The sequence below is a fragment of the Myodes glareolus genome, chromosome 6 (assembly GCF_982192425.1).
Source record: "Myodes glareolus chromosome 6, mMyoGla1.1, whole genome shotgun sequence".
Classification (NCBI taxonomy): domain Eukaryota; kingdom Metazoa; phylum Chordata; class Mammalia; order Rodentia; family Cricetidae; genus Myodes; species Myodes glareolus.
Window position 1 is genome coordinate 10,572,929 of NC_142031.1, and position 26,291 is coordinate 10,599,219.

General features: G+C 37.5%; 1 protein-coding gene across 8 annotated transcripts; it reads left to right on the top strand.

The window, feature by feature from the left end:
• The first annotated feature begins 1,777 nt into the window (after positions 1–1,777).
• Positions 1,778–24,662, top strand: LOC148121626 (vomeronasal type-2 receptor 116-like). 8 transcript variants are annotated; one of them, XM_087906673.1, is made up of 6 exons: positions 1,778–1,974; positions 4,428–4,719; positions 5,002–5,799; positions 7,098–7,325; positions 16,322–16,445; positions 23,758–24,662. In XM_087906673.1, the coding sequence occupies exons 1-6, from the start codon at positions 1,778–1,780 to the stop codon at positions 24,660–24,662; spliced, it is 2,544 nt and encodes an 847-aa protein (XP_087762799.1). The 8 variants fall into 8 exon arrangements, with proteins under 8 accessions (XP_087762799.1, XP_087762801.1, XP_087762800.1 ...); XM_087906675.1 differs by lacking the exon at positions 1,778–1,974 and having other exon boundaries at positions 4,441–4,719; positions 23,884–24,662; XM_087906674.1 differs by lacking the exon at positions 1,778–1,974 and having other exon boundaries at positions 4,441–4,671.
• The last annotated feature ends 1,629 nt before the right edge of the window (positions 24,663–26,291 follow it).

Sequence of the window (26,291 nt, forward strand, 5' to 3'; positions counted from 1 at the left end):
CTTGCAGCAGAAGCTGGAGGGGCCTTGTACTCCATCCCCGGTACCTTCCAGCCAGCTGGACACACTTACCCCTCTGGATGGATCTTCTCAGTGCAGGAACAGGAACTCTTGCTGGGCCAAGGACCTCCCAGATAAAAGGGCGGACAGTGGGGGAGGGGTCAGGGTCATATGGAACAAAGAAGCCCCTGCAGTAGGAGCTGGAGGGGTCCTGTACTCTGTTCCTGGGACCTACCAGCCAGGCAGGCACTCACTTACCCCTCTGGATGGATCTCTTCAGTGTAGGAGCAAGGATTCTTGTTGGACCAAGGACCTCACAGACAAAAGGGCTCTGATTTCTTTTTTGACTCATTTGTCAATTTTATATAGGAGGACTATTGAGTTTTTTCATTAATCTTGTATCCTGCCACATTACTGTAGGAGTTCCATGGTAGAGATTATGGGGTCACTAATGTACAACTGCAATTAGTGAAATTTTGAGAGTATACTCATTTGTGGCATTAATTGGGAAAGGATCCCATGGTTTTGAATGATCCTTTTCTGTAGACTAGACTCCCCTCAGTTGGACAGGGACACATCTGCTCCAGATCCTGAGTACAGAGATTAAGGGCAAGTACTACATCCTCAATATTGTTCACCTATTTTATATTTACATCGACATCCCTTATATCCATACTTCATGTATCTGATCAACAAATATATTTTTCTTCAACAGGTGAGTGACCAGTATCCCAACTGGACAGACCAGATCAAAAATAAGCACAGCATCATTTCCCAGTTTCTATTTGCTTCAAAGCTATCAAACAAGACTTCTTTGCAGGCAGTACTGGATTATAAAATGAGAAAATCAATGTAGAAAATCAGAGATAAACCAGAAAAAAATGGATCAACACAGTATTGATCTGCTTGAACTGAAAATGAGAGAGGGAGATCATGTTTAGTAATATAATGTTTTTCTCATTAGTAATGATTGGCTTGGAGAAGGAATGAGAGATAGGTCTTATTTAGTATTAGTAATGAGGCACACAGGTCTGATTTTTCTCTCTGGATCTCCGTGACTATTTAAAAATACATATTTAACATGTTAATAAACTGTGGTTCTATGATGAGATGGATAGTTTTGGAGCAGCAGAATTTAGAAAATTTCAGGATTTGGCTTGATTAATTGCTTTAAAAACAATGGAAGCACAGACTTTGATTAGATATTTTGTACCTGTCACTGGTGTAGAATAGGCCACTGTGAGTGTGGTATGGCACTCAGTTGCTGTAAACATAAAACTGCTTTTCCCTGACATGGACTTGGTGAAACAATTCCCAGTGAGGAACCATCAGTTCTGACATTGTGAGTCCCCCTGAACCAATGATGCATGTCTCACTGTGGATCATCTAAAGAAATCCACTGACATTATTTCCAAAAGTGTTAACAAAAACACATTGATAAGGCAGTCATGGGACCAAATTCTCCCAAATTGCTATCTCCCCAGAGGTATAATTTCCACAAACTAAATGATGTCATGAAACTAGTTTAACTATCCTCATATCTACTTATCAACCAAATTTCATCACATAGACCATGGAAATCAGATTCAGAGTCCCTGAAAGAAAGTGTCAAAGTTTTCTGAATGGACAAGGAAACAAAAAGAAAGGATTTGTGACTGCATAAGTAGTTTCTCATTTGGACACACAAATAAAAGCAGGTGGGAATACTCATATTCCCATTTGATGTGCTGATCTGCATGGCATGTCACAGTCCAACTGCCCAGGCTTAGAGCAGAAAAACATGCTCACTTTGGTTTTACTCGTCTTGCTCCAGAACATTCCACCTCAGGATGCCAGTTTTGTTCATCCCAGGTGCTTCTGGAGAATGAAGCAGAATGAAGGGAAGGATTCAGACTCACTGACATATTACACCTTCTTTCTTGACAGAGCGTATGGGCCAGGCATGACAGAGGACTTGGAAGACATTTTGTATATAAAGTAAGTTCCTTTGTATTTTCTATGCAAATGTCATCATGAATATTCCATGAAGAGTCATGAAGATGAGCATTATAGCAATGCCTTGAATTTTCTGCCCTATTCTCCCAACCTGTACACTAATAAACAACGCCAAATTATTTTAGAGACTAAATGATGCTTTTCACACTTTTGATTTGCACAGAGAGTGTGCTGTTTTTTCTCCATGTTATCCTCCGAATTCCCAGACAGGGTGCTCTGCGAAGAAGGACTGTATATCTTGTTCCATCACATATAGCTTGCCGCATCAGAGTTTCCTTAGTGCAATATCAGGTGATGTCTCATCAAAAGAAACCCCATTTTCCTTCAGTGAATGCCATCCTAAGTGGGTAAAAGTAAATGGCCATAGAGTCAGCTGATGAAAATTCCATCAATGTGTAGGTCCTATGTGCATTGCTAGGACAACTAACATTTTCAGCACAGCAAGCTGTGCAGAGTTTGCACATATATTTTCAGTTACTCTCTGTTGCTCTGCATGTGGTCACACTAAGCTTTCTAAAGATGGATCAAGGATGGAAGTAGAAGATGCGTACACTCTGAACTCCATATGTTTCTCCATACTTCACATATATACATGTACATCCTTTAATTTCAAAGTCCATTTCTTCACCCACAATTAGAATAAAGAAAGAATGTATTGAATAAATGATAAGTTTTCATTCTGTGAAGAGTGAAGCTGTCACTATTAGTGGTGACTGTTCACTACCCTTGTCACTTGCCTGAGTGACAGCTGTGGTATTTTATAGTTGGTGCCACCTGATAGTAGGGATAGAGGGGATAACTACTAGGGTTACCCACTAGCTCATCTTTGTCATTATTTACGAGGCATGTGTCTTCTCTCTTTAAGTATAAGTTGCTTATTCTCTGACACTTATATCACATTTACACCTTATGTTCTTATGTAAATCATTTAATGATTTATATCTGCATAGTTTTACTATTTTGGGTACTATACATATTTTTGATTTTGTGAATTGCTTATAGATGGTTTTAACACAGAATTTTAGTCCACTAGGCCACTCTAACAGCTCAAGTCATAGATGTTTCTTCATATTTAGTGTACAGGTGTTAGTGTTTGAATTTCACAAATTCTATCTCAAATTCCTGCTACATGTTACTGTAAATTTCAATGATACATTTTCTATGTGGCAATAAAGAGTATTCTAAGATTATTCTTATTTTTGAAATGTATAGATAAAAACCTATTTTCATACATAAAAACACCACAATGTATAATTTCTAAGTGGTAAACAGACTATATTTGACTCTGAATGAATTATTCATGATACAAATGTGTTTGATGATTATTGAATACAGTATGTAATGACTAGGTAGAACAGCAGTTATTAATCTTCCCATAGACAGAAACACACACTGGTATCATTCACTTCCAATTGACTAGTTACCAATTTTTATTACATAAAACTTCATGAATATTTTCCATACCTTTTACAATTAAGGGCTTCTATTTTTAATTATGCCAGTGTAACTGCACAGAAGTCAAAAGATATTTTCCAAAAGAAAAGCTTTGTTGTGTCAGATAAACACAGTGTGAATATATGGCATGCTGGTGTATACATAAAATAAGTTAACAATATTGGGGAGGTAGCTCATGACTTTAATCTCTTCGCTCAAGACCTAGGGCAAGGATATCCCTGTGCATTTGAGGTGAGTCTAGGCTAAGGCAAAGGATTCTGCAAAATCATGGAAGACATTCCCTCGCTATTTATCACTTAATTGTGCATTATTACTGTCCATATACATAGATACATATAGACATACATCTTTACAAAATACATCTCTTGTATTTGAATATATTTAAAAATATATCTTTAAAAGGATTTTATGCCTGCATTAGACCAAGTGAAAAAGAACAAGATTAATATGGGTAGGATGGGATATTTTAAGTATATCATTCACTCATTATAAAGAATTATAAGTACAAGAATCAAATATTACTTAGAATAGTGTGCATGCATCAAACATTTGTGACTGCCTTAGCCAAGTCAATCCATTTCACAAGAAAATACAGTAAAGCCAATGGCTCAAACATCACATGCACTTTTTATTGTTCAATAATTTTAAAAAATGAAATCATGAGTAGGTTTACTGTTTGGTCAAAGCCAGCGGTCTTATCTTTACCTTCTGAGCAAGCACTCAAAAATCAGAGATGGACAAGGTTCTCTGTGAAAGATGACAATGGTGCATCTTCTTTACTGGGACGCACTCTCACAAAACTTTAAACTTTTTTTTCAAGCTTCCAGCTTCTTATCTCATCTGAATATCACAACACAGAATATTCATTTCAAATTTGGGGGGTCGATAGAGATACCATCCAGCAGAGAATCTCCTTGTATTGACTGCACATGATTTTCTGTAGATCTCTGTCACTACTAAGCACTATATCATTTTTACAGAACACCAACGGAAAGCTATCAGTTTGTATTGGCCTTAATTTTTTCCTTGGATGAAGTCAACAGGGGCCCCGATCTTTTACCAAATATGTCTGTAATATGTGGCATTCTGCGAAGTCATTGTAAGTCGGACTCACAATTACACAGTTGCATTCAATCGTCTCTCAACATTCATCAACATCCTCCTAATTATATCTGTATGGAGTGGAAGATGTGTACAGTTGTGCTCTCAGGACCACACTGGGTAGTATCTTCAATAGTTGGGAAAGCCCTGGACATCTACTATTCTCAGCAGGTGATGTTATGTAGCTGTGGGTTTGTAAGAAATCTTGTCTCCATTGGTGGCATTCTCAGTGCTAAGAAAAGTGTGAGGAGGAGACTGGCCTTACATTGAAGTCAAACTTGTAGTTCATGGGTACTACTCAGAGACTTCATGGGCCTTCTATATTTACATTATTGAAATAGAGATAAGGGAAGAAGTAACAGTTAAGGGGATGTTTTATAATTCATTGCATAAAAGTGTGTTTAACAAGTTGTTAGGAGTGCATGCTACCTCACACTGCTCCCTATGTTGTAGTTACTTCAGCTCACCTATGGACCCTTCCATCCTATCCTGAGTGATCGTGAACAATTTCCTTTTCTGTACCAAATGGCCCCTGAGGACACATCTCTACCCATGGCCATGGTCTCCCTCATACTTCACTTCAGCTGGAACTGGATTGGGCTGGCCATCTCAGACAATGATCAGGGTACCCAGTTTCTCTCGTATTTAAGAACAGAGATGGAAAAAAGTATCCTTTGCTTTGCTTTTGTGAACATGATTCCACCCAGCATGCGTTTATACATGTCAAGAGCTGAAGTGTATTATAACCAAATCTTGATGTCATCCACAAATGTTGTTATCATTTACGGTGACACAGACAGTACTCTAGCTGTCAGCTTTAGAACGTGGGTCTCCCGAGGGATACAGAGAATATGGGTCACCACCTCACAGTGGGAAGTCATTTCAAGTAAGAGCGACTTCTCACCTGAATTGTTCCATGGGACTCTAGCTTTTGCACACCACCATGCTGAGATTTCTGGTTTTAAAAATTTCATCCAGAGAGTGAACCCTCTCAAATACTCTGATAAATACTTGGCAAGGCTGGAGTGGATGAACTTTAATTGTGAAGTCTCAGCTTCTACATGTGAGACATTGAAGAACTGCTCATCCAATGGCTCATTGGAATGGCTAATTGCACAGACATTTGATATGGCTTTTAGTGATGACAGCTATGACATATACAATGCTGTGTATACCATGGCCCATGCCTTCCATGAGACACTTCTTAAGCCAATGGACAATGTGGAACTATCCCATACTAACTGCTTGAAGGTGATTTTTATATTTGATATTTGGAGCCATCAATATTAATCTTTATTAGATTCTCAGATGTCTCATTCTGGCTGTTATATTTCCCTAAATAGAAAACATTTCTTAATGTTTTTCCTCTTAAGGAAATACATTTAGACATTTTTAGAAATCTCAAAAACAAAGGTTGTGGAGTGGGGAATTTTGTCATGAAAATCTGTTGAATTGGTTATGGAGCACCTGAATGTCATCACCCCTGCTCTAATACTGGAAATATAGGAGTATTCCTCCTCAATCCTCTCCATGATAAAACATGAGATTTTGTTCCTTAACTGTCAAATATGTGGCAATCAGTGTAGGGGATCATTTTCACAGGTGATCTAAACTGATTCTGATCCAATTCTGTGCTCTTGAAAACTCACATGTGTGTGAATGAATGGTTCTTATTGTCAATGGGTGGATGTTTGGAGGTTTCTCTTCATCTGTGGGTGTTGCATCTGTGTTGATGTTATATATGTGTTTGTACATATCTGCATATCCTGTCTGTATAAGTGAGAACAAATTTGTCTTGTGTCAATATCTTTCTCTATGAGTGTGTTTCTGTGTGTTTTTCCCTATGTGTATTTTTCAGTGCATGTATCCACATGTGCCTATGTGTGTGATTTGTATGGTTTGTGGATGTGCTTGCACTAATGTATATCTGTGTTTCTCTGTATATGTGTGTGTTTTGGTGAATGTGTTTGTACATATGTATATCTTTTTCTGTTCCTGTGTATGTGTGTCTGTCTGTATTTGAGGATAAATTTGTCTGTGTCAATATCTGCCTGTGTAGGTGTTTATATCTGTGTATGTCCCCTTGTGTCTATTTATCTATGAATTTGTGTGCTTGTGTGTGAATCTGTGTATGTTCTTGTGTGTTTCTCTTTCTGTGTGTCTGAGTGCATAAGTCTGTCTGTGTATGCCCATCTGTTCATATCATGTCTTGGCATTGTATGTATGTGTGTGTAAATAGTATATGGCTATAATGTTTATTTATTTATGTTTGGATATGTACATGTACATATGTACATTGGGTGTACATGTGTTTGTGCATATTCAATATTTATAATTGGTATCTTCATGTATGTCTGTGTTTATGTTTGATAGTTCCTGCGAAATAATAAAATTTTAGGAATGTTAATATATTTTTGTTCATCTACTTGCCTTCTTTGAGATTTCTCACTAGGGCTCATTAAATAAAGTTGCATTTAAGATGAATTCAGAATATATTTTCTGACTTCAAGGAAGGGCACATTCACTAAAGAATGCTGCCTGTCTTTCAGGTGAAGTCCTTACTTAGGAGGACCCACTTCACTAATCCAGTTGGGGACAGAGTGACTCTGAACCAGAAAGAAAAACTGCAACCAGAATATGACATTTTCCAGATTTGGAATTTTCCAAATGGTCTTTCACTTAAGGTGAAGATAGGAATGTTTCGCCCATATTTTCCACATGGTCAACAGCTCCATTTATATGAAGACCTTCTAGAGTGGGCCACAGGAAGTAGACAGGTAGGTCTGACCTGATGAACTGATTTACATTACACAGCAGTAACACTGTCACGTGGGTCCACCTGTGCTTCCATGTAACTTAGTAAAAGTAGACTGACACTTTAGGAGCCATTTTCTAGCCTCCTCCATTAGTTTCTTCTTTTCTTTTTTGTGACATTATATTAATTGTTTCAGGATTTCAGACATGCATACTGTGAATTTTTATCATACCATAACTGGTTTTTGGTTTTAAATGTAAGTATGAAATTGGGTGTTACCACAGTTTAATCTTATTTCCTACAATTGAGAAATATTCTCTTGGTACCATTGTGATTACTACAGAGTGATTTTACTCTACTCTGTTAAACCTCTCACACAGATGCTGAAAGATTAAGGATAACGGTAATGGAGGAGTAAAGGAAACAAATGTAAATAATCCATTTTTTTATGTAGTTTGCTTTAAGTCTTTTTAGAAACAGATTCTAAATTGCCAACATCTCTAGCTATGCATTAGCGTACCCTTTTCCTGATGCCATTTAGATACTCTGTATATTATACCCTTGTCCATCCTTTCTTTCTTTCTTTCTTTCTTTCTTTCTTTCTTTCTTTCTTTCTTCCTTTCTTTCATTCTTTCTTTTTTTCTATGGGAAGGAGTGTTTTGCCTGCATGTATTTCTGTGCAGTACTGAAATATGTGTTGCATAATCATGTCAGAACAATGATTTGAGAAAATGGAGACAGGTTGTTGCTACACAGAAGTAACTAGAAATCCAGCTGGAATCTGTTCATGGAGAGAAATTTCTATTGACAGCTGTGCCATTTCTCTAGCCCTGATGTTTATCCTGTAAAAAAAAATTGCTCACTAGAGGACCATTGTTTGGTCCCATTAATTTTTTCACAGTTCATTCAAGCAAACACATGTGTATCTAGTATTCTTATCTGTGTGGGTAGGGTATTGGAGATCAGCTTTGACAAAAATACCACTTCCAGTGTAGGGGTTTGGGGATCACAAAAGTTAGTAAAGAATATGAAGACATGAGTAAAAATAATAAAATAGAAAACAGAGGATATTACTGAGAGGGAGTTCCAGTGAATACTGAAATTCCCCTGCATTTAATTTTCAATACACTTTTATACCCCAATACAACAGAGGGAAGAAGACAAAAGACTGCTTTAACACAATACAAAGAACAATTAGTATAGTTACTTGCTTCAATATTTTGAGCCATCAAGCAATTAATTCATGAGAAAAACATTCTGTTTTTTAGGCAGCAAATCCACTCTAGACCAAGCATGCTGAAGGCACCCACTACCACGGTCAAATCTGCCATTTCAAAAGAGGGAGCAGAAGTATACTTGAATATCCTGACCATTGGACAGGGTGGAGTGGATCCAACTCTATGAGACATCTGAATGTCAAAGAACTAAGTAACCACACCCTAGGTCAGGATGTGTTGCCCTGTTGATGTTGTCAACAATTTTGAGTGTTCTCAAACTCTATGACCTTCAGACAAGGTTCACATTTTTGGGCATTCACAATTCCTCCCTGTTTACTAATTTTAATAAAGTTTGAGCTTCTGCTATGGGACAAATTATTGTGTCTCCCTTAGGTGAACACTTTCACATTTTCTAGACTTACTAATCTTCGGTACATGCATTCTAATCATGCATGTCCATGTCATAGATTTCTGTGACAGGGTAAGGATCAAACCCATCTTTGACTGCTGACCACTGTAAACAAAAGGGTTAAGGGAGAAAGCATCTGTTGGTGCCCTGTCCCTTTGAGCTAACTATTTATCAAAAGAATTTACCAGTAATGAGATAATCATGTGCAAGCAGATAATGATTTGCAATACACAAGCTTCTATGGCTCCAGTATGTCCTTATTAAAGAAGAATAGGATCACCAGGGATGGTAATGCCCACCTGAATTGATCTAGAGTGTTTCTTAAAAGTTTTCAGCTCTATCAAAATCTAAATCTGTTTTATCAAACATGTTAAATCCAAGAATTTATTGGAAATGTCAAACTTCTCTTAGACAAGTCTTAATCCTTTTCTAACCATTAACATCTTATAGTGAACTAAAGCAGTTACAAACATTAACAGGCCAATACCATAACTCTAGTGTGGAAATTCACAACAAACAACCAATTTGTCAAGTCACAATTCTGTTAAATCCATTCTGTTCAAAAGACAAGAAAAGGATTTTGTGATGGGGGAGAATCAAATTGCAATGCTGCTTTTAAGTGTACCAGTCTCAAAGCAGCAGCAAAAACCCTTAAGCTGAAACATCTGTGAAGAGGTGTTTCAGTCACTCCTTATAAGGAGTCTTTTTTCTCCTGATGAAAAAATTGATATCTCAGTTCTCACATTCTTTCAACATTTCAACAGCAGATTGAACATCTCATTGGTGATCTAAGTTCTGTGCCCCAATATATAAAACAGCCAAATGTTCAGTCTGTGTTTATGGTCTGGTTCCAAGGTAAACAGGACTGACTGGGTCAGAAATTTTGCACAGTAACTCCACCAAGAGGCTAGGAATCACTCACTAGTCCTCACAACGATATTCTTTCCCTTCTCATTCTGCAGCATGATGTTGTAAGCCAGGAACGTTGGTTCAGGTACCCCTTTCCTCAGCCTTCAGCGTGGTGGTATGAGGAAGTCAGGAACACAGGCTCCCCCTCTAACTCTTCTGTGGAGTCATTAGGACCTACGATGGCATCAGGGGTGGTACCCTTCTGCTGGACACATCTAAGGAGGTGTTCTGCAAGCCATTTGCTTGATCCTCATCCTGTCAAAAAAGAGACATGCCCTCGACCACAGACTGACACAGGATTAGGTCCTCTCCATAATCCAGTACAAAGGTCTCTTCACCTTGCTTTAGAAAAGGTCACCTTGGTGCCATCATGCCAAAATCTGTCCACAGCAGATTTCTCATGGACATCCATTTTCAAGAAATTTAGAGCAAAAAGTGCTTGAATCAAGTCATTATGTGGCATTTGAGAATATAATTCTCCTGTTTTGATCTTTTGAATTTTTGTTTTTAAGAAGCTATGGGAACATTCCACAGTTCCTTGCCTTTGAGGATAATGAGGAATACCTCTCTTATGTTTGGACTACATTGGGAACAAAATTGTTGAAATGTTTTACTAACATACCTGGTCCCATTATCTGTCTTTATAATTTTTGGGATTTCCATGTATGAGAAGCATTTTAAGCAATGAGTTGTTACATGGGTAGTGGATTCTCCAGTTTGTACAGTGACCATCAGGAATCCTGAAAATGTATCAATTGTCACATGCACATATCTTAATTTACCAAATTCTGCAATATGAATAACATTTATTTGCCATAAATGATTAGGAAGTAGTTTTGGGGGATTTACTCCCATCCTGCTCTTCTGTGCTAAGCAAGCCACTGCTTCCAAATAAGAGTTTAGTACCTTAACTGGTGAAATGGGGAGGTGAAGTCATAAAAGCAGACGGTTTTGTCGTAATACTACTGTAGGGTAAGTTTGTAGGTAATATGCAGGCTTGCCAAGGCTGATCATAATTCATACAATGTACTTGCTGTTTCTGTATATCATATTCCACCTTCATGAGTACCTGTCTGGCAGGTTCTGTAAGATAGCTAGTAAAACTTGCATCACTGTTCCCTTTAAGAAGTTCACTAGTGGCTCAAGGTCTTCCATAGGATATTTTAAAAAGTTCTCAGCCATCAGAAGTTTTCCTAAAAGTTTGTAAACTATCTTTCTTTTTTTTATGGAGTCACTTTCTTTTTTTAATTGATTTTATTGAGCTGTACTATTTTCCCTTTCTCCCTCCGTGCTTCTCCCCTGCCATTCAGTCATCTTCCATGGTCCCCATGCTCCCAATTTACTCAGGAGATCTTGTCTTTTACTACTTTCCATGTGGATTAAATCCACATATATATCTCTTAGGGTTCTCATTGTTGTCTCAGTTCTCTGGGATTGTGATTTGTAGCCTGGTTTTCTTTGATGTATGTTTTAAAAACTTATGAGGGAGTACATATGATAACTGTCTTTCTCTGTCTGGGTTACCTCACTCAATATGTTTTCTAGTTTCATCCATTTTCCTGCAAATTTCAAGATGTCACTCTTCTCTGCTGTGTAGTTCTCAATTGTGTAAATGTACCACATTTTTTAAATTCATTCTCTGGTGAGGGGCAGTAAACTATCTTTCTAATCCAAGTTGCAAATCTGCCTAGCTGACAAATTTAACTTGTACATTTACATTTTCACAGACACTTGACTGACCTGAAGCTGCAGCTCCCAGAAGTTACTTTTTATGCAGCTTGGCTATCTGAAAAGGCATCAGATTCTGAGTTCAGCTGAAGCTGGACCACATGGCAGTTTACAAGTCATGCTCTCCACTGCTTGGTTGTGTACTTCTGTGGACTTTTGACCAGAAATCTCTGGTCGATCATAAGTTTTTGTGTCTGGGTGGGGCACGGGCCGTGTTCAGTGGTTTTGCCACAGACTGTGGTCAACTAACAAATTTAACTCAGTACCTCAGATGCCTGTCATTGCAGTGGCTCTGAGACTGCCATGTGGACAACAAGCTTAAGTTAGTATAGCCATGTAGACCTTTCTATTACCTCTGCTTTTTTATTTTAAAATTAGAAGAATATTTCTGAATCCTCTCCACTGTTTAAAGACACAGATTTATCCATATCATCTCCTTGGCTCATGGGCCAATTAGCCTCTAGTCATTTCTGCTGATGAGCTACTGGCACTGACCGTGGGAGGTATAACCTTTCAAATTTTCTGTCTTATGCATTTCCTGGCTCCACCACACAGCATAGCATGGGTCAGACTCAGACTCAGCTAGCTATAGTGCATGTGCGTGGACTGCCACAATCTCAGTAATAACCCATGTCATTGCTGGGACACACGCCGTATTCCCTTCATATTTCCCAACTGCTCAACAGCTGCAGAGGCTGTGGCTCAATGACCACACCACAGTATTACAATTTTGCAGCACTGGCTTGGTGGCAAAGTCATATATGGTTTCCCTGCACCTCCTTTATTCTTTAACCCATTCAATATTGACTGGTGTGGCTCCCTGACCACAGCATCATTTTCCAGGATTGAGTGTGAGCCCACACTTTGACCTCTTCAAGTCCCAGGGCAGCTCAAAGGTGGAGAAGGATATGCCAACAGCATGATAGAGGAAGTGTATTTTTTACACTATCTGCAAATTCTAAAAATCTCTGCATTTGCTTATTCTTTACCCCATCTCCTCGGGCTATTAATATATATATATCCAAGTAACTGTACAGATAGTTGAATACAATTTCTTGTTCCATGTTTACAATTATTATTTACCAATTTTACTCCCAATATTTTGCCCCTTCCCTTCCTTTATTATCTATTATTACTTATTTCTGAGTGTTCATCACTCATCTCTCCACCTGTAGTGCAATTTTCTTCATGCAGGGTCCTTCATGTACTTCCTTGTATGCTGGCCACATTTGTGTGCATTTCAGGGTTCACCTGTTGCCCCACATCTTGGCACCATTTATCAGAGACCAGCTTTGATAAAAATACCACTTGAAAAGATAGGGGCTTGGGGATCAGAAAAGTTAGTAACGAATATGAAGGCATGAGTAAAAATAAGAAAACAGAAAACAGAGGGTAGTGTCAAGAGGGAGTTCCAGCGAATAGTGAAATCCCCCTGCGTTTAATTTTCCATACACTTTTATATTCCAATACAACAGAATGAAGAAAACAAAAGACTGCTCAACATGATACAAAGGACAATTGGAAAAGTTACTTGCTTCAATACTTTCAACCATTGATCATGAGATTCAAACAATTGATCCATGAGAAATACATTCTGTTGGTTAGGCAGTGGACCTACCCTAGAACAAGTATCCTAAAGGCCACCAGCTACTCCTAAGGTCAAACTTTCTATTTCAATACAAGTAGAAGTATGCTCAAATATTTTGACCATTAGTCAGGCTGAAGTGGATCTGACTGTATGAGCCTTATTAATGTCAAAAGAACCAAGTATCCACACCCTAGATATGTTGTGTAGCCAAAGCCAGCATGTCTAACCCTGGTTGTTGCCAACAATATTGAGCAACGTCAAACTTTCTGACCTTTAGTCAAGGTAGAAATAGATTCACATTTTGGAGCCTCCACAGTGGAGATATTGCTAGTAAAGAAATTGGTTTTTGAAATTTTATAAATGATATGATCCATTATTGGTTTCGGGTATGTTATAGATAAAAATTCTCACATGAGTGATTTTAAGGTGTCCAATTCATACTTCCCAACTTCAAAGTGACTTGAATTTTAAAGAACTTCAAGACAGACTTGAAGTTTGATCCAAAGTTACATCTCAGCTATCCCAGGTAGTAGGAAATCTACAGTTAATATCCTGTCTCAGAGTGATGAGCAATGTCATTCTCAGGGAAAAGGACATTTGATCTAAATGTTTAACTACTGAGATACATAGCCATTCAAAGAGCAGCAATGAAATTTCACGTGTGCTCTAAGCAAGCCTCACTTGATTATTGCAAAAACATCCACTGGAGGAATACAGAAGATTACAAACTATACAGCCAGTGCTATACTCCCAAATGTGCAAATTTCAGTGCAGAAACAAATGAAGAAGAATATGAAGACATCAAAGCAACACAACTCATAATGTTAAAGTCACAGGTTTAAACAAGAGTGTGTTCAATTGCATACTAGCAAAGAACCAAAAGATGATTCTGAAAGTCAAATTACCTCCAGAGCAATGCATGAACTCATAAATACTTGCATAAAATAAGGAACAGTGTGAACATGTGACAGACACATTCCAAAATGTACAAAATAATGACAAATATTTAAACTAAAATATGTAAAAGAAAGACAAATGAAATCTAATAAAAATCTCAGTGAAAAGTCTCACTAAAGGAATGCTTCAAGTTGAAGACAGGATGGTAAGACTTGAAGACCAGGTTGAAAGTAGAAATATGAAAATATGACAAAGATAAAAATAGGTAAAAATAAAAAACGTATGAGACTGAGAGGATACAATTAAAGGATCCATTTTTTGAACTATTGCCAGAAGAGAAGGACACACCATAAGAATCAAGTTTGTCCAGTAAAATGTAAAAGTGATTTTCCAAAATACAGGGGGACATGTGGCTATCTAGAAACAGGGGGTATTTAAATACCAAACACATATTAAAAGAAAAGAACCTTTCCCTGACATACTTTACTTAAAATTTGAAATTTAAAGGACAAAGAGGAGAAGCTGAAGGCTTCAGGAAAGAATCCCATTTCATAGAATCTCACCACTGGGATTACAGTAGATTTCTTCACGTAGTTTCTTAAAATGAGACAGTATCTGTGATACAATTGAAAAGTTAGCATCATAACTGTCAAACGCAGTTATTATGTACAACAAAGTTATCCTTTATAATGGAAGGAGATTGTATTGTCTCTTCCTTAGTATCAAACTGACAATATTTAGAATTTAATAAAACCCAAATATGCAGGGTACATTTGAAAGGGATTTTTGCTTAATTTAAATTGGGAAGATCCACTTATCACCCATAATTGACATAGGAAGACACACCTTAGAATGAGCAGTGGTGTTGCATGCCTTTAATCACAGAACTCCAGAAACAGAGGCAGGTGGATCTCTGAGGCAGAGAACAACCTGGTCTACAGAGTGAGTTCCAGGACAGTCAGGGTTAAAGATAAATCTTGTCCTTAAGATCAAAACAAAAAAATTAAATAAATAAAGAAGAAATATAGAGAGACATACAGATGAGCAGAATAACACAAAGAATGAAAGAGAAAGGGAGAGAGAGAGAGACAGAGACAGAGACAGAGACAGAGACAGAGACAGAAAGTAAAAAAAAAATGGGTATACTGGTTGAATACATGTTTGTCTCAAGCATTCAGGAGATAGAAGAAGCAGATCCCTGTAGGATCTCAGTCAGCCTAATCTATAGAAGGAGTGAGGTCTATCACCACTACATTGTGTTACCCTCTTTCAAGGAGGCAGCAAAAGAGAGGAATGATTCATTCCTAACTATATTGTGGAGAATATGAAAGAGCTTATAATAAGAGACACTGCAGTTTCAACACAGAACTCAGGCCTGAACTTAGCACACAATGTGAGCATTCAATATTAGCAGCTTTCCGAAGCAGCATATGGATCTCTATCACCAGCTTTTTGATGATATAAAGTTATTTTATTTTAAACTTTGAGAAATCTTTTGCTAACTCACTGCACAACAACTCGGCACTTTATCAGTAGAAATGCACTAGGCTCTGCCTAGTTACTTGTCTTTGTTACACTCTGTCATGCTTTGCAGTAGTATTTTAGTGAAGTCCTTGAGTGCTATCTGAGATTTGAGGAGTTATTTCCCTGTTTTAGATTTTTCCATTAGTCCTAGCTTGCTATGCTATTGCTGTGATTAAACAGACCATAAGCAAAGTGGCGAGAAAGGGTTGATTTGGCTCATGGGTTATAGTTGAGGAAAGACAAGGCAGGAATCTGAAAACAGCAACTAAAGCATAAATCCTGAAGAAACATTGCTTACTGAGTTTTTCTGCTTGATTTCTTATACAGACCTCCCTAGGGAAAGCACTGCCCACAGTGGACTGGGCACTCCTACATTTAATAACAACCAATAAAATGTTTTAAAGATATTATGGCAGGTTAGTACAATGGAAAGAATTTTTTGGTTAAGGTTACCTCTAACTTTTAATATTCTCTGTCACAAGTTGTCAAAAAATAAGTAGAAAAACCAGTTTGCATGCTCTGTAGTGTTTCTTTGTCCAATGTGAACAACTCATTCATCTTCCTAAATTCCTAGCATTGTGAAGCTACTCAACTTTATATTAAATTGTTTCTACACATTTATATAATTTGGCATTCTATAAGATGCTAAGTGAAAAGCTTATAGATATTTTAGCATGGAAATTTAAGATAGTTATGGAAGGAGCAGGCAAAACTCCTGATATCAGCATGTTTCTAATTTTCCTCAGATGCCACCCTCTGTGTGCAGTGCTGATTGTGGTCCTGGATTCAGAAAGTTCAGGCAGCAGGGAATGGCAGCCTGCTGTTTTGATTGTACTCCCTGCCCAGAAAACGAAGTTTCTAATGAGACAAGTGAGTATTTACTGTTGAGATAAATCCTTCACCTTGATCATCCACTCTAACATACATGGGGATGATTAAAGTTCTGAAAGTCCACTGCACAAATCAAATCTATCACTTTCCTAAGTTTGATTTACTGGAATGTGATCAATATCAATGTCCCTTAAGTCACACCATATGCTATCACATACATCTTTGACTCATAGACAAATCATGGCAGGTGTCAGTTTCTCAAAGAAACAGTTTTGGTAATCAAAATGCACTGCAAGAAAATTCTAAACAAGGTCTTTCCTAGTGATTGTTTAATCTATTTCTATGTGTGTATGTGTCCCTACAGGCATTCATAAGCACCATGTATATGTAAGAATCAGTGAGGATGAGAATAGGGCATCAGATCTACTGAACTCTATTATGCGTGTGCTGGGAACCAATTGCAAGTTCTCTGTAAGGTTAATAAAAACAGGAATAACTACTTGTACCATTATCAGAAAGAGTTAAATATGAAAAAGGAGACTTCAAATCATATCCAGAGACCCCTTTTTCAAAGAATCAATGTGATTTGTAATTTAGGGATATATTGGTAAATACTGGCTCTTTCATGAGATTCTGATAAAATTTTGCAGAGAAATCATCTGGCCCTGGGGTATTTTTGGTTGTGAGATTTTTAATGACTGTTGTTCTTTTCTTATGGTCTTGATTTAATTTTGATACATATTCCCTCTCAACTAAGGTTTTTTATCTCTTTTAGATTTTCCTACATTTTGCAGTATTGGTTTTTGAAGTATAACCTAACAATTTTCCCTTTCATTTCTGACTTTGTTAATTTTAATATTCTCTCTCTACCTTTTGCTTAGTATGGATTAGGGTTTGTCTATCTTGTTGATTTTCTCAAAGAAAAGCTCTTTTTTTTAAATCAACTCTTTGTATTGTTTTTTTGTTTCAGTTTTATTGATTTTAGCCCCAAGTTTGATTATTTTCTGTCTTCTACTCCTTCTGCTTGAGTTTACTTATTTTTCCTCTAGAGCTTTCAGGTGTACTGTTAAGTTGATAGTGTGAGATTTTTCAAAATTTTTTATGTAGCCACTAAGTGCTATGAAGTTTCCTCTTAGCATTGCCTTCTTAGTGTCCCATAAGTTTGGGTATGTTGTGGATTCATTTTCAATGAATTCTAGAAAGTCTTTAATTTTTCATTTCTTCCTTGGCCCAGTAGTGGTTCAATTCCCATGAGTCTGTTTTTTTCTGTTTGTGTTGCTGTTGAACTCTAACTTTACCCCATAAAGGTCTGATATAATACAAGGGGTTATTTCAATTTCTTTGTATCTGTTGAGATTTTATTTAATATCAAATATGTGTCAATTTTAAAAAAGGTTTCATGAGGTTCTGAGAAGGTATATTCTTTTATGTTTTGGTGAAATGTTCTATAGTAGTCTACTAATTCCATTTTAGTCAAAACATCTGTTAGTTCCCTTCTTTCTCTGTTAAGATTTTGTATGACAAACCTCTCCATTGGTGAAAATGAGGTGTTGAAGTATCCCACTATCAATATGTGGGGTCTGATGTGTGATATAAGATTTAGTAATGTTCTTTTACAAATGTTGATGCCTTTGTATTTAGGTGATAGATGTTCAGATTTGAGACTTTATCTTGATGGAATTTTCCTGTGATGAATATGAAATGTTCTTCTCCCTCTCTTTTGATTAATTTTACTTTGAAGTCTATTTTGTTAGTTATTAGGATAGTTCCATCAGCTTGCTTCTGAGATCCATTTGATTAGAAATCCTTTTCCAAACCCTTTACTCTGAGGTGATGTCTGTCTTGGAAGTTGTGGTGTGTTTCATGAATGCAGCAGAAGAACAGATCTAGTTTTTGTATACATTCTGTTAGACTGTCTCTTTATTGGCAAATTGAGTCCATTGATAATAAAATATGTTGATAACCAGTGATTATTAATTCTTGTTATTTTTTTGTTTTTGGTGGTGGTTGTAGAGTATGTGTTTCCCTTCTTTGGGTTTTATTATTGTGAGTATCTATTGCCTGTCTTCATGTAGCTAACTTCCATGGGTTGGAGCTTTTCTTCCAGCACTTTCTGTAGTGTTGGATTTGTAAATGGGAATTGTTTAAATCTGGTTTTGTCATAAAATATCTTGTTTTCTTCATCTATAGTGATTGAAAGTTTTGCTGAATATAGCAGTCTAGGTTGGAATTTATGGTCTATTAATTTCTGTAAGATATCTGTTTAGGACATTCTGGCTTTTAGGGTTTCCATTGACAAGTCAGGCATAATTCTGAAAAATCTGCATTTATATATTGGTCATCCTTTTTCATTTTCATCTCTTAAAATTCTTTCTTTATTCTGTATGCTCTTTGGTTATTATGTGGTGAGGGAACTTTTGTTTGGTCTACTTTATTTCATGTTCTGTAATCTTCTTGTAACTTTATAGTCATGTCCTTGTTTAGCTTTGAAAAGTTTTCTACTATGATTTTATTTTCTATATTTCTATAAATATAGAAATATTTCTGTGTCTTTAAGGTGGGATTCTACTCCTCCTTCTCTCCCTATTATTCTTAGGATTGGTCTTTTCATGGTGTCTCAGATTTCCTGAATGTTTTATGTAAAAAGTTCATTGGACTTAAATTTTCTTTGACTTATGAGTCTTTTTATGAAATATTTATTTATTTATTTTTATTACTTTTTAAATAATACCAATCAAAATTTCCAGCTCCTCCCCTCTTTCCCCTCCAGTCTTAAGAGAGGGCAGGGTACCCTGCCTCGTGGGAAGTCCAAGGCCCTCCCCCCTCCATCCAGGCTTAGGGAGGTATGCATTCAAATAGAATAGGATCCCAAAAAGCCAGTACATGCAGTATAGACAAATCCCAGTGCCATTATCATTGGCTTTTCAGTCTGCCCCAATTGTCAGCCACATTCATAGGGTCCAGTTTGATCCCATGCTCATTCAGTCCCAGTTCAGCTAGATTTGGTGAACTCCCATTAGCTCAGGCACACTGTCTCAGTGGGTGGACCAACCACTCGCGATCCTGACTTCCTTACTCATCATCTCCCTCCTTCTGCTCTTCAGCTGGACCTTGGGAGTGTAGTCCAGTGCTCCGATGTGGGTCACTGTCTCTCTCTTCATCCATCACAGGACAAAGCTTCTATGGTGATATTCAAGATACTCATGAGTGGAGTACGGGACAAGGCCAGTTCAGGAAACATAGTAAAAATGGCAATTCTACCAAAGGCAATCTGTAGATTCAATGCAATCCCCATCAAAATCCCAACAAAACTCATCACAGAACTTGAGAGAACAATAATCAACTTTATATGGAAAAACAAAAAACTCAGGATAGCCAAAACAATGCTATACAATAAAGGAACTTCCGGAGGCATTTTTATCCCTGACATCAAACTCTTTTACAGAGCTACAGTAATGAAAACAGCTTGATATTGGCGTAAAAATAGAGATGTTGACCAATGGAATCAAATGGAAGACCTGGATATTAATTCTCAAACCTATGAACACCTGATTTTTGACAAAGAAGCTTAAACAGACAATCGAAGAAAGAGAGCATATTTAACAAACAGTGCTGGCATAACTGGATGTCAACCTGTAGAGGAATGAAAATAGATCCATATCTATGACCATGCACAAAAATCAAATCCAAATGGATTAAAGACCTCAGTATAAATCTGACCACACTGAACCTGATAAAAGAGAAGGTGAGAAGTAGCCTGTAATACATGGGCACAGGAGACGACTTCCTACATATAACCCCAGTAACACATACAATAAGAACAACAATGAATAAATGAAACTCCTGAAACTGAGAACTTCTGTAAATCAAAGGACACTGTCATTAAGACAAAAAGGCAATCTACTGAATGGGAGAAGATCTTCACCAACCCCGCATCAGACAAAGGTCTGATCTCCAAAATATATAAAGAACTCAAGAAACTAGACATTAAAATTCTAAATAACCCAATTTAAAAAATGGGGTACTGAACTGTGCAGAGAATTCTCAATAGAAGAAGTTCAGATGGCCAAAAGATACTTAAGGACGTGTTCAGCTTCCTTAGCGATCAGGGAAAGGCAAATTAAAACAATGCTGAGATACCATCTTACACCTGTCAGAATGGTTAAAATCAAAAACACCCATGATAGCCTATGCTGGTGAGGATGTGGAGTAAGGCAGGGGAATAGTCAGCCATTTCTGGTGGGAATGCAAACTCGTGCAACCACTTTGGAAATCAGTGTAACAGTTTCTCTGAAAACTGGGAGTCAACTTACCTCAGGATCCAGCAATACCACCCTTGGGAATATACCCAAGAGATGCCCAATCACACTACAAAAGCATGTGTTCAACTATGTTTACTTATGAATCATTTTCCTCCATTGTGTCTTCAAAGTGTTATTTTCTCTTCCATTCCTTGCATTCTGTCAGTGATTCTTGAATCAGTAGTTTCTGTTCACTTACCCAGATTTTTCATTTCCTGAATTCTCTCAATTTGTATTTTTTACTGTTTCTATTTCAATTTTCAGGTCTTGAACCATTTCCTTCACTAGTTATTTGGTTTTTTTTTCTTTGATTTTCTTTTTTTCTTTAACAGATTTATTGATTTTTCCGAATTTTTTGTTTCTCTTTTCTTCGATTTCTTAAGATAATTTTTCATTTCCTTTTGGAGAGCCTTTATCATCTTCATAGTGTTATATTAACGCTGTTTTCTAGTGTTTCAGCTGTATTGACATATTCAGGTCTTACTGTTGTAGGATCACTGGTGATCCTATATTGCTCTTTTAGTTTTTGAATGAATTCTTGTTCTGGCATTTGCTTATCTGTTCTTCCATCAGGTGTGGGTCATGCCTGTGCCTAAATAGTCTGTTCTTCTAACTGGTATAGTTTTTGTCTCTGCCTCTTCTTCCAAATGGTGTGGCTTGCACTTGTGTCTATATAGTCTTCTAGGTTTACAGGACACTGCTGGCCAGTGAGAGAATGTTCAGGTGCCTGCTTGTCAACTGATGGGGACTGCACCACAGCAGTGAAGTTCCACCAGTGTTAGGGACAGGATCCAGTTGTCTTGCTGATGCTTTTTTCCAATTGATGTGTCTTCTGGCTGTGCCTATGTAGTCTGCTGGGCTTGCAGAGGAGGGCTGGCCACAAGTAGGATGTTCTGGGAATTGGGGTTTTGTGGTGAAGTGGGTCTTGGAGGGACAGAATCTAGTGTGTAACAAGAGTTGTGGAGCAGCCTGGAGGCTGTTCTCGCAGCTTCTTGTCAGCTGGTAGGTAGGCACCAGAACAGTGGAGTTCCACCAGAGGTTGTGGCAGTGCCCAACTGCATTGCTAGTAATGGAGTGGAATTTGGAAACTCATGAGATATGCCTTGATGTTTGATTAGACTCTGAATTTTGTGATGGTTCAGCTGGAAGGGTGGTTGCTCACCTGTTTTTTTCCAACTAGTGTGATTTGCACTCATGTTGATGTAGATTACTGTTGACAGAGGTTTTCTTTCGAGTCTGGTCCCACGGCTGTGCAGTCCCAAAAAATACACAGAAATCTACATTAATTATAAATTCATTGGCCTAGTAGGTCAAGCTTTCTTATTAACTAATTCTTCCAACTTATGTTAACTCATTATTATTGTCTGTTAGCCATGTGGCTTGGTACCTTTCATCACTGAGGTATTCTCATCTTGCATCCTCTGCTGGGTGATGGCTATACACTATCCTCTTTCCAGAGTTCTATTCTGGTTGCCCTGTCTGTAATTCCTGCCTGGTTACTGGCCAATCATGATTTTATTAAGCCAATACAAGTGACAAATCTTTATAAGGTACAAGAATATTGTCCCAGTGCATACTATCAGCATTATGAGGAAGGGCTGTCAATGGGGAGGATTGTCAGGTGCATGGGGTTTAGTAGTAGAGTGTGGCTCGGAGGGACTGGATTCAGTGGGTGGCAGGGGTGGTGGTACAGCCTGGAGAAAGGTCTCTCACCTGCTTGTCAGGGCTTGACAACGGGCAGGTTTAAACTTCTTATGAATAATACTCAGGAGAGCAACATCCTTACTATCAGATGAGGATGAAACTAAGAGCACAATTATTTAATTGCTTTACATTTTCAAACATCAAAATTATCTTTACAAGATTTCATTTCTTATTTACCCCACCAACTTACCCCATATAAGCCAAATTACACTCAAATACATGAGCTCCTTTGTTAGGTTACATGTACACACATACAACTCAATGATTCTGAAGTGATTCTAGCCAGCCCAAGCATGGCAGACATGTCTCTAGCAAACCCTGTCCTTCTCTTGCAATTCTTTTGCCTTGCTATAAACCATTAGATTATTATGGTACCTCAAACATAATTTGCCACCATATTCACGGGTTCACGGGGAGTGTTACTATTAGGAGATGTGGCCTTGTTGAAGATGGTGTGATCTTGTTACATGAAGCGTGTCAATATGGAGGCAGAGTTTGAAGTCTCATATATGCTCAAACCATGTGCAGTGTGTCTGTTTACATCCCGTTGACTATGGTTCAAAAAATATGAAATCAAATCTCCTTCTCCAGTACCAGGTCCAACTGCATACCACCACATCCCACCATGATGATTATGGATTGATCATCTGAATTATAAGACATCAAATTGGATGACTTTCATTAAAGATCTGCCATGGTCATCATTTCTCTTCAAAGCAATGTAAAACCTAAGAACCCTAAGAAATTACATTCCTAAAGCTAGCCACCAAGTTCTATTTCCTTATTCAGTCACTTCCTTCTCCTGAGGCTGATTATCATGGTCCAGCTATCAATGTGTGAAATTAACCTAGCAAACACCCACTTGTGGCTGTCCCAATTTACCTGATAATCAAATTAAACACTTCATACTAAAATGGGGTAACCCGTTTAAGTTATAAATTGCCATTTTAATAAACATTGTGCCTGTTTCTTCTCTGTCCATACAAGGATCTTAGCCCTCCATGCACACCTGCACAAATATCCCATCCCTCCTCTCCTTTGTTCCTTCTCTTCTCTCTCATCCTTTTTCTCATGTATTTCTACTAAAAATAGTTGTGCTTTCCTGTAATATGAAAAATGGCATAATTAACAAGCATTTAGTAGACAATATAATGGTTGTCTGGTTTCATTTCACTAAAAATAATGAATGAATATTGTGAAATGGAAGAGTTCCTATGCTGCAAAATCTTTCAGATACATCCTGAAAAAAAGATGCAGACACTGCAATGTTTTTCAACATACATATTTAAAATGTCCTGTCAAGAAAAATTCTCAAACTGCACTAATCACACTTTTTTCTCCATCAGATGTGGATCAGTGTGTAAAGTGTCCAGAGGACCAGTATGCCAATGCAGAACACATCCATTGCATTGACAAAGCTATGAGTTTTTTGAGCTATGAAGACCCATTGGGGATGGCTCTGACCTTGATAGCATTGGGCTTCTCTGCACTCACATCTGTGGTTCTTGGGGTCTTCATAAAACACCATGACACTCCACTTGTGAAGGCCAATAACCGGAATCTCAGCTATACCTTGCTCGTCTCACTCATCTTTTGTTTTCTTTGTCCCTTGCTTTTTATTGGCTATCCAAACACAGCTATGTGCATCTTGCAGCAAATCACATTTGGAGTGGTATTCACTGTGGCTGTTTCCACTGTGTTGGCCAAAACAGTTACTGTGCTTCTGGCTTTCAAAGTCATAACCCCTGGAAAAAGGGTGAGATATTACCTGATTTCAGGGGCACCCAACTTCATCATTGCCATCTGTACCCTTATCCAAATTATTCTCTGTGCAATTTGGCTGGGAGTTGCTCCTCCATCAATTGACATCAATTCCAAGAATTACCATGGCCACATAATGGTTGTGTGTAACAAGGGCTCAGTTATTGCATTCTACTGTGTCTTGGGATACCATGGCTCCCTTGCATTAGGAAGCTTCATTGTGGCTTTCTTGGCCAGGAATCTCCCTGACACTTTCAATGAAGCCAAGTTACTGACATTCAGCATGCTGGTGTTCTGCAGTGTCTGGGTCACCTTTCTTCCTGTCTACCACAGCACCAAGGGCAAGGTCATGGTGGCTGTGGAGGTCTTCTCCATCTTGGCCTCCAGTGCAGCCTTGCTGGGATGTATCTTTATCCCCAAGTGCTACATAATTTTGTTAAGACCAGAGAGAAATTCACTTCAAAAGTTAAAGAAGAAAACATCTTACTGAAGTACCGTTTCTGAAATTAAAAGTGACAGCTGTACTTTTGGTTCAAAATCACCTGTTATGATGCAATGAGAGATGTATGCATGAACTAGTGACTCTCACTGTTTCTTCTAATGAGGATGCCTAGAAGTGACATATACACTACTTTTATGTATGTTGTCTCTTGTAAACTTGAACTCAACCAATTAAGTTACAGTATCTGGCTATTGGACATTACTGACAAGTCGAAGACTTTTTCTTTCTCTAATATACAATAAGATTTAAAATAAGCTCAAAATCCTTCTATTGATATCTGAGTGAATGTGTGACTTTGACAATCATTGAATTCTGAGATTAAAGACACACCTACCCCATCACTAAACTTTCTCCCAAATAATAGAAGTAATTCTTCTATTATCCTTTAGGATAATAGAAATGAAGGACTCAAAGAGACAACCCCCATACAGGGAAAAAGTATAGAGTGAGACAAGGCAAAAGAATATCTCAATAAGTGTTTCTCAGCAGTTTGAATTTTCCCTTTTAAGAATTCTCACTTTATTCTTGGGCCCCATATTATAACTGTATTATTTGTTTCTTGACATATAGTCTCTTCATTTCTTTATATATTTTTGGATATTTTTCCTCTGTCACATTTGCAGTTGGTAAAAACATTTTTCCATTATTAAGTTTGCCTTAGAGGAGCTTTTAAGTTTTGTGAGTCTCTATTTATTAATTGTTGGTCTTAATCTGTACACTACCAAAGTTCTTTTCAGAAATCCTTCTTTCAATTCAATTATTCTGTGGGTTTTCCCCACATTCTTTACTACTAGGTTAAGTGTATCTTGTTTTGTACTGAAGATTTGATAAATCTGGGCTTGAGTTTTGTGCAGGATGACCAATATGGATCTATTTATTTTATTCTATATGCAGAGACAACCAGTTAGGCCAGCACCATTTGTTGAAGATACCATATTTTACAACTCTGCATTTTTGTCTTCTTTATCAAAACTAGGTGTGCAAAGCTGTGTGAATTTAAACCTAGGAGTTCAATTCAATTCCATTCTATGACTTGTCTCTTTTTATACCAATATTGTGGTTTTAATACTATAAGAATTTAGTACAACATGAAATCAGGAATGTTGAATCTTCTAAAAGTTACTTTATTGTTCACAATTATTTAAGCTATTCTGGATTTGTTCTTCTTTATTAATATGAAACTGAATATTTTCCTTTGAAGAGTTGTGAAAAATTCAGTTGGAATGGAGCATTCTGATGGTTAAGCTTAGCTCTGTTGTTCCTGTACAAGTTCCAAATTTTTTGCCTTCCTAATATCCTTCACTTAGGATTCTTTTTCTGATTATTTCCTTCATTTAGATTTATAGGTCTTAGAATGTTTCTTTAATTTTCTTCCCCTCTTTTTCTTGCTTTCTGGTTTTCTTTTTTACCTTATTAATTTTGTCATATACAACTCATTCCGACTTTAGCATTCTCCCTCCCTATACTCTCCCTGTCCCCAATATACACACCTCCTTTATCCTCTAGATTATTTGCCTCTCCTTTTCCATTCTTAAAAGAAAAGGCCATCCAGAGATAATAACCAAACACAGCTTAACACATAAAAATAAATCTAGGCATAAACACTCATGTAAAGGC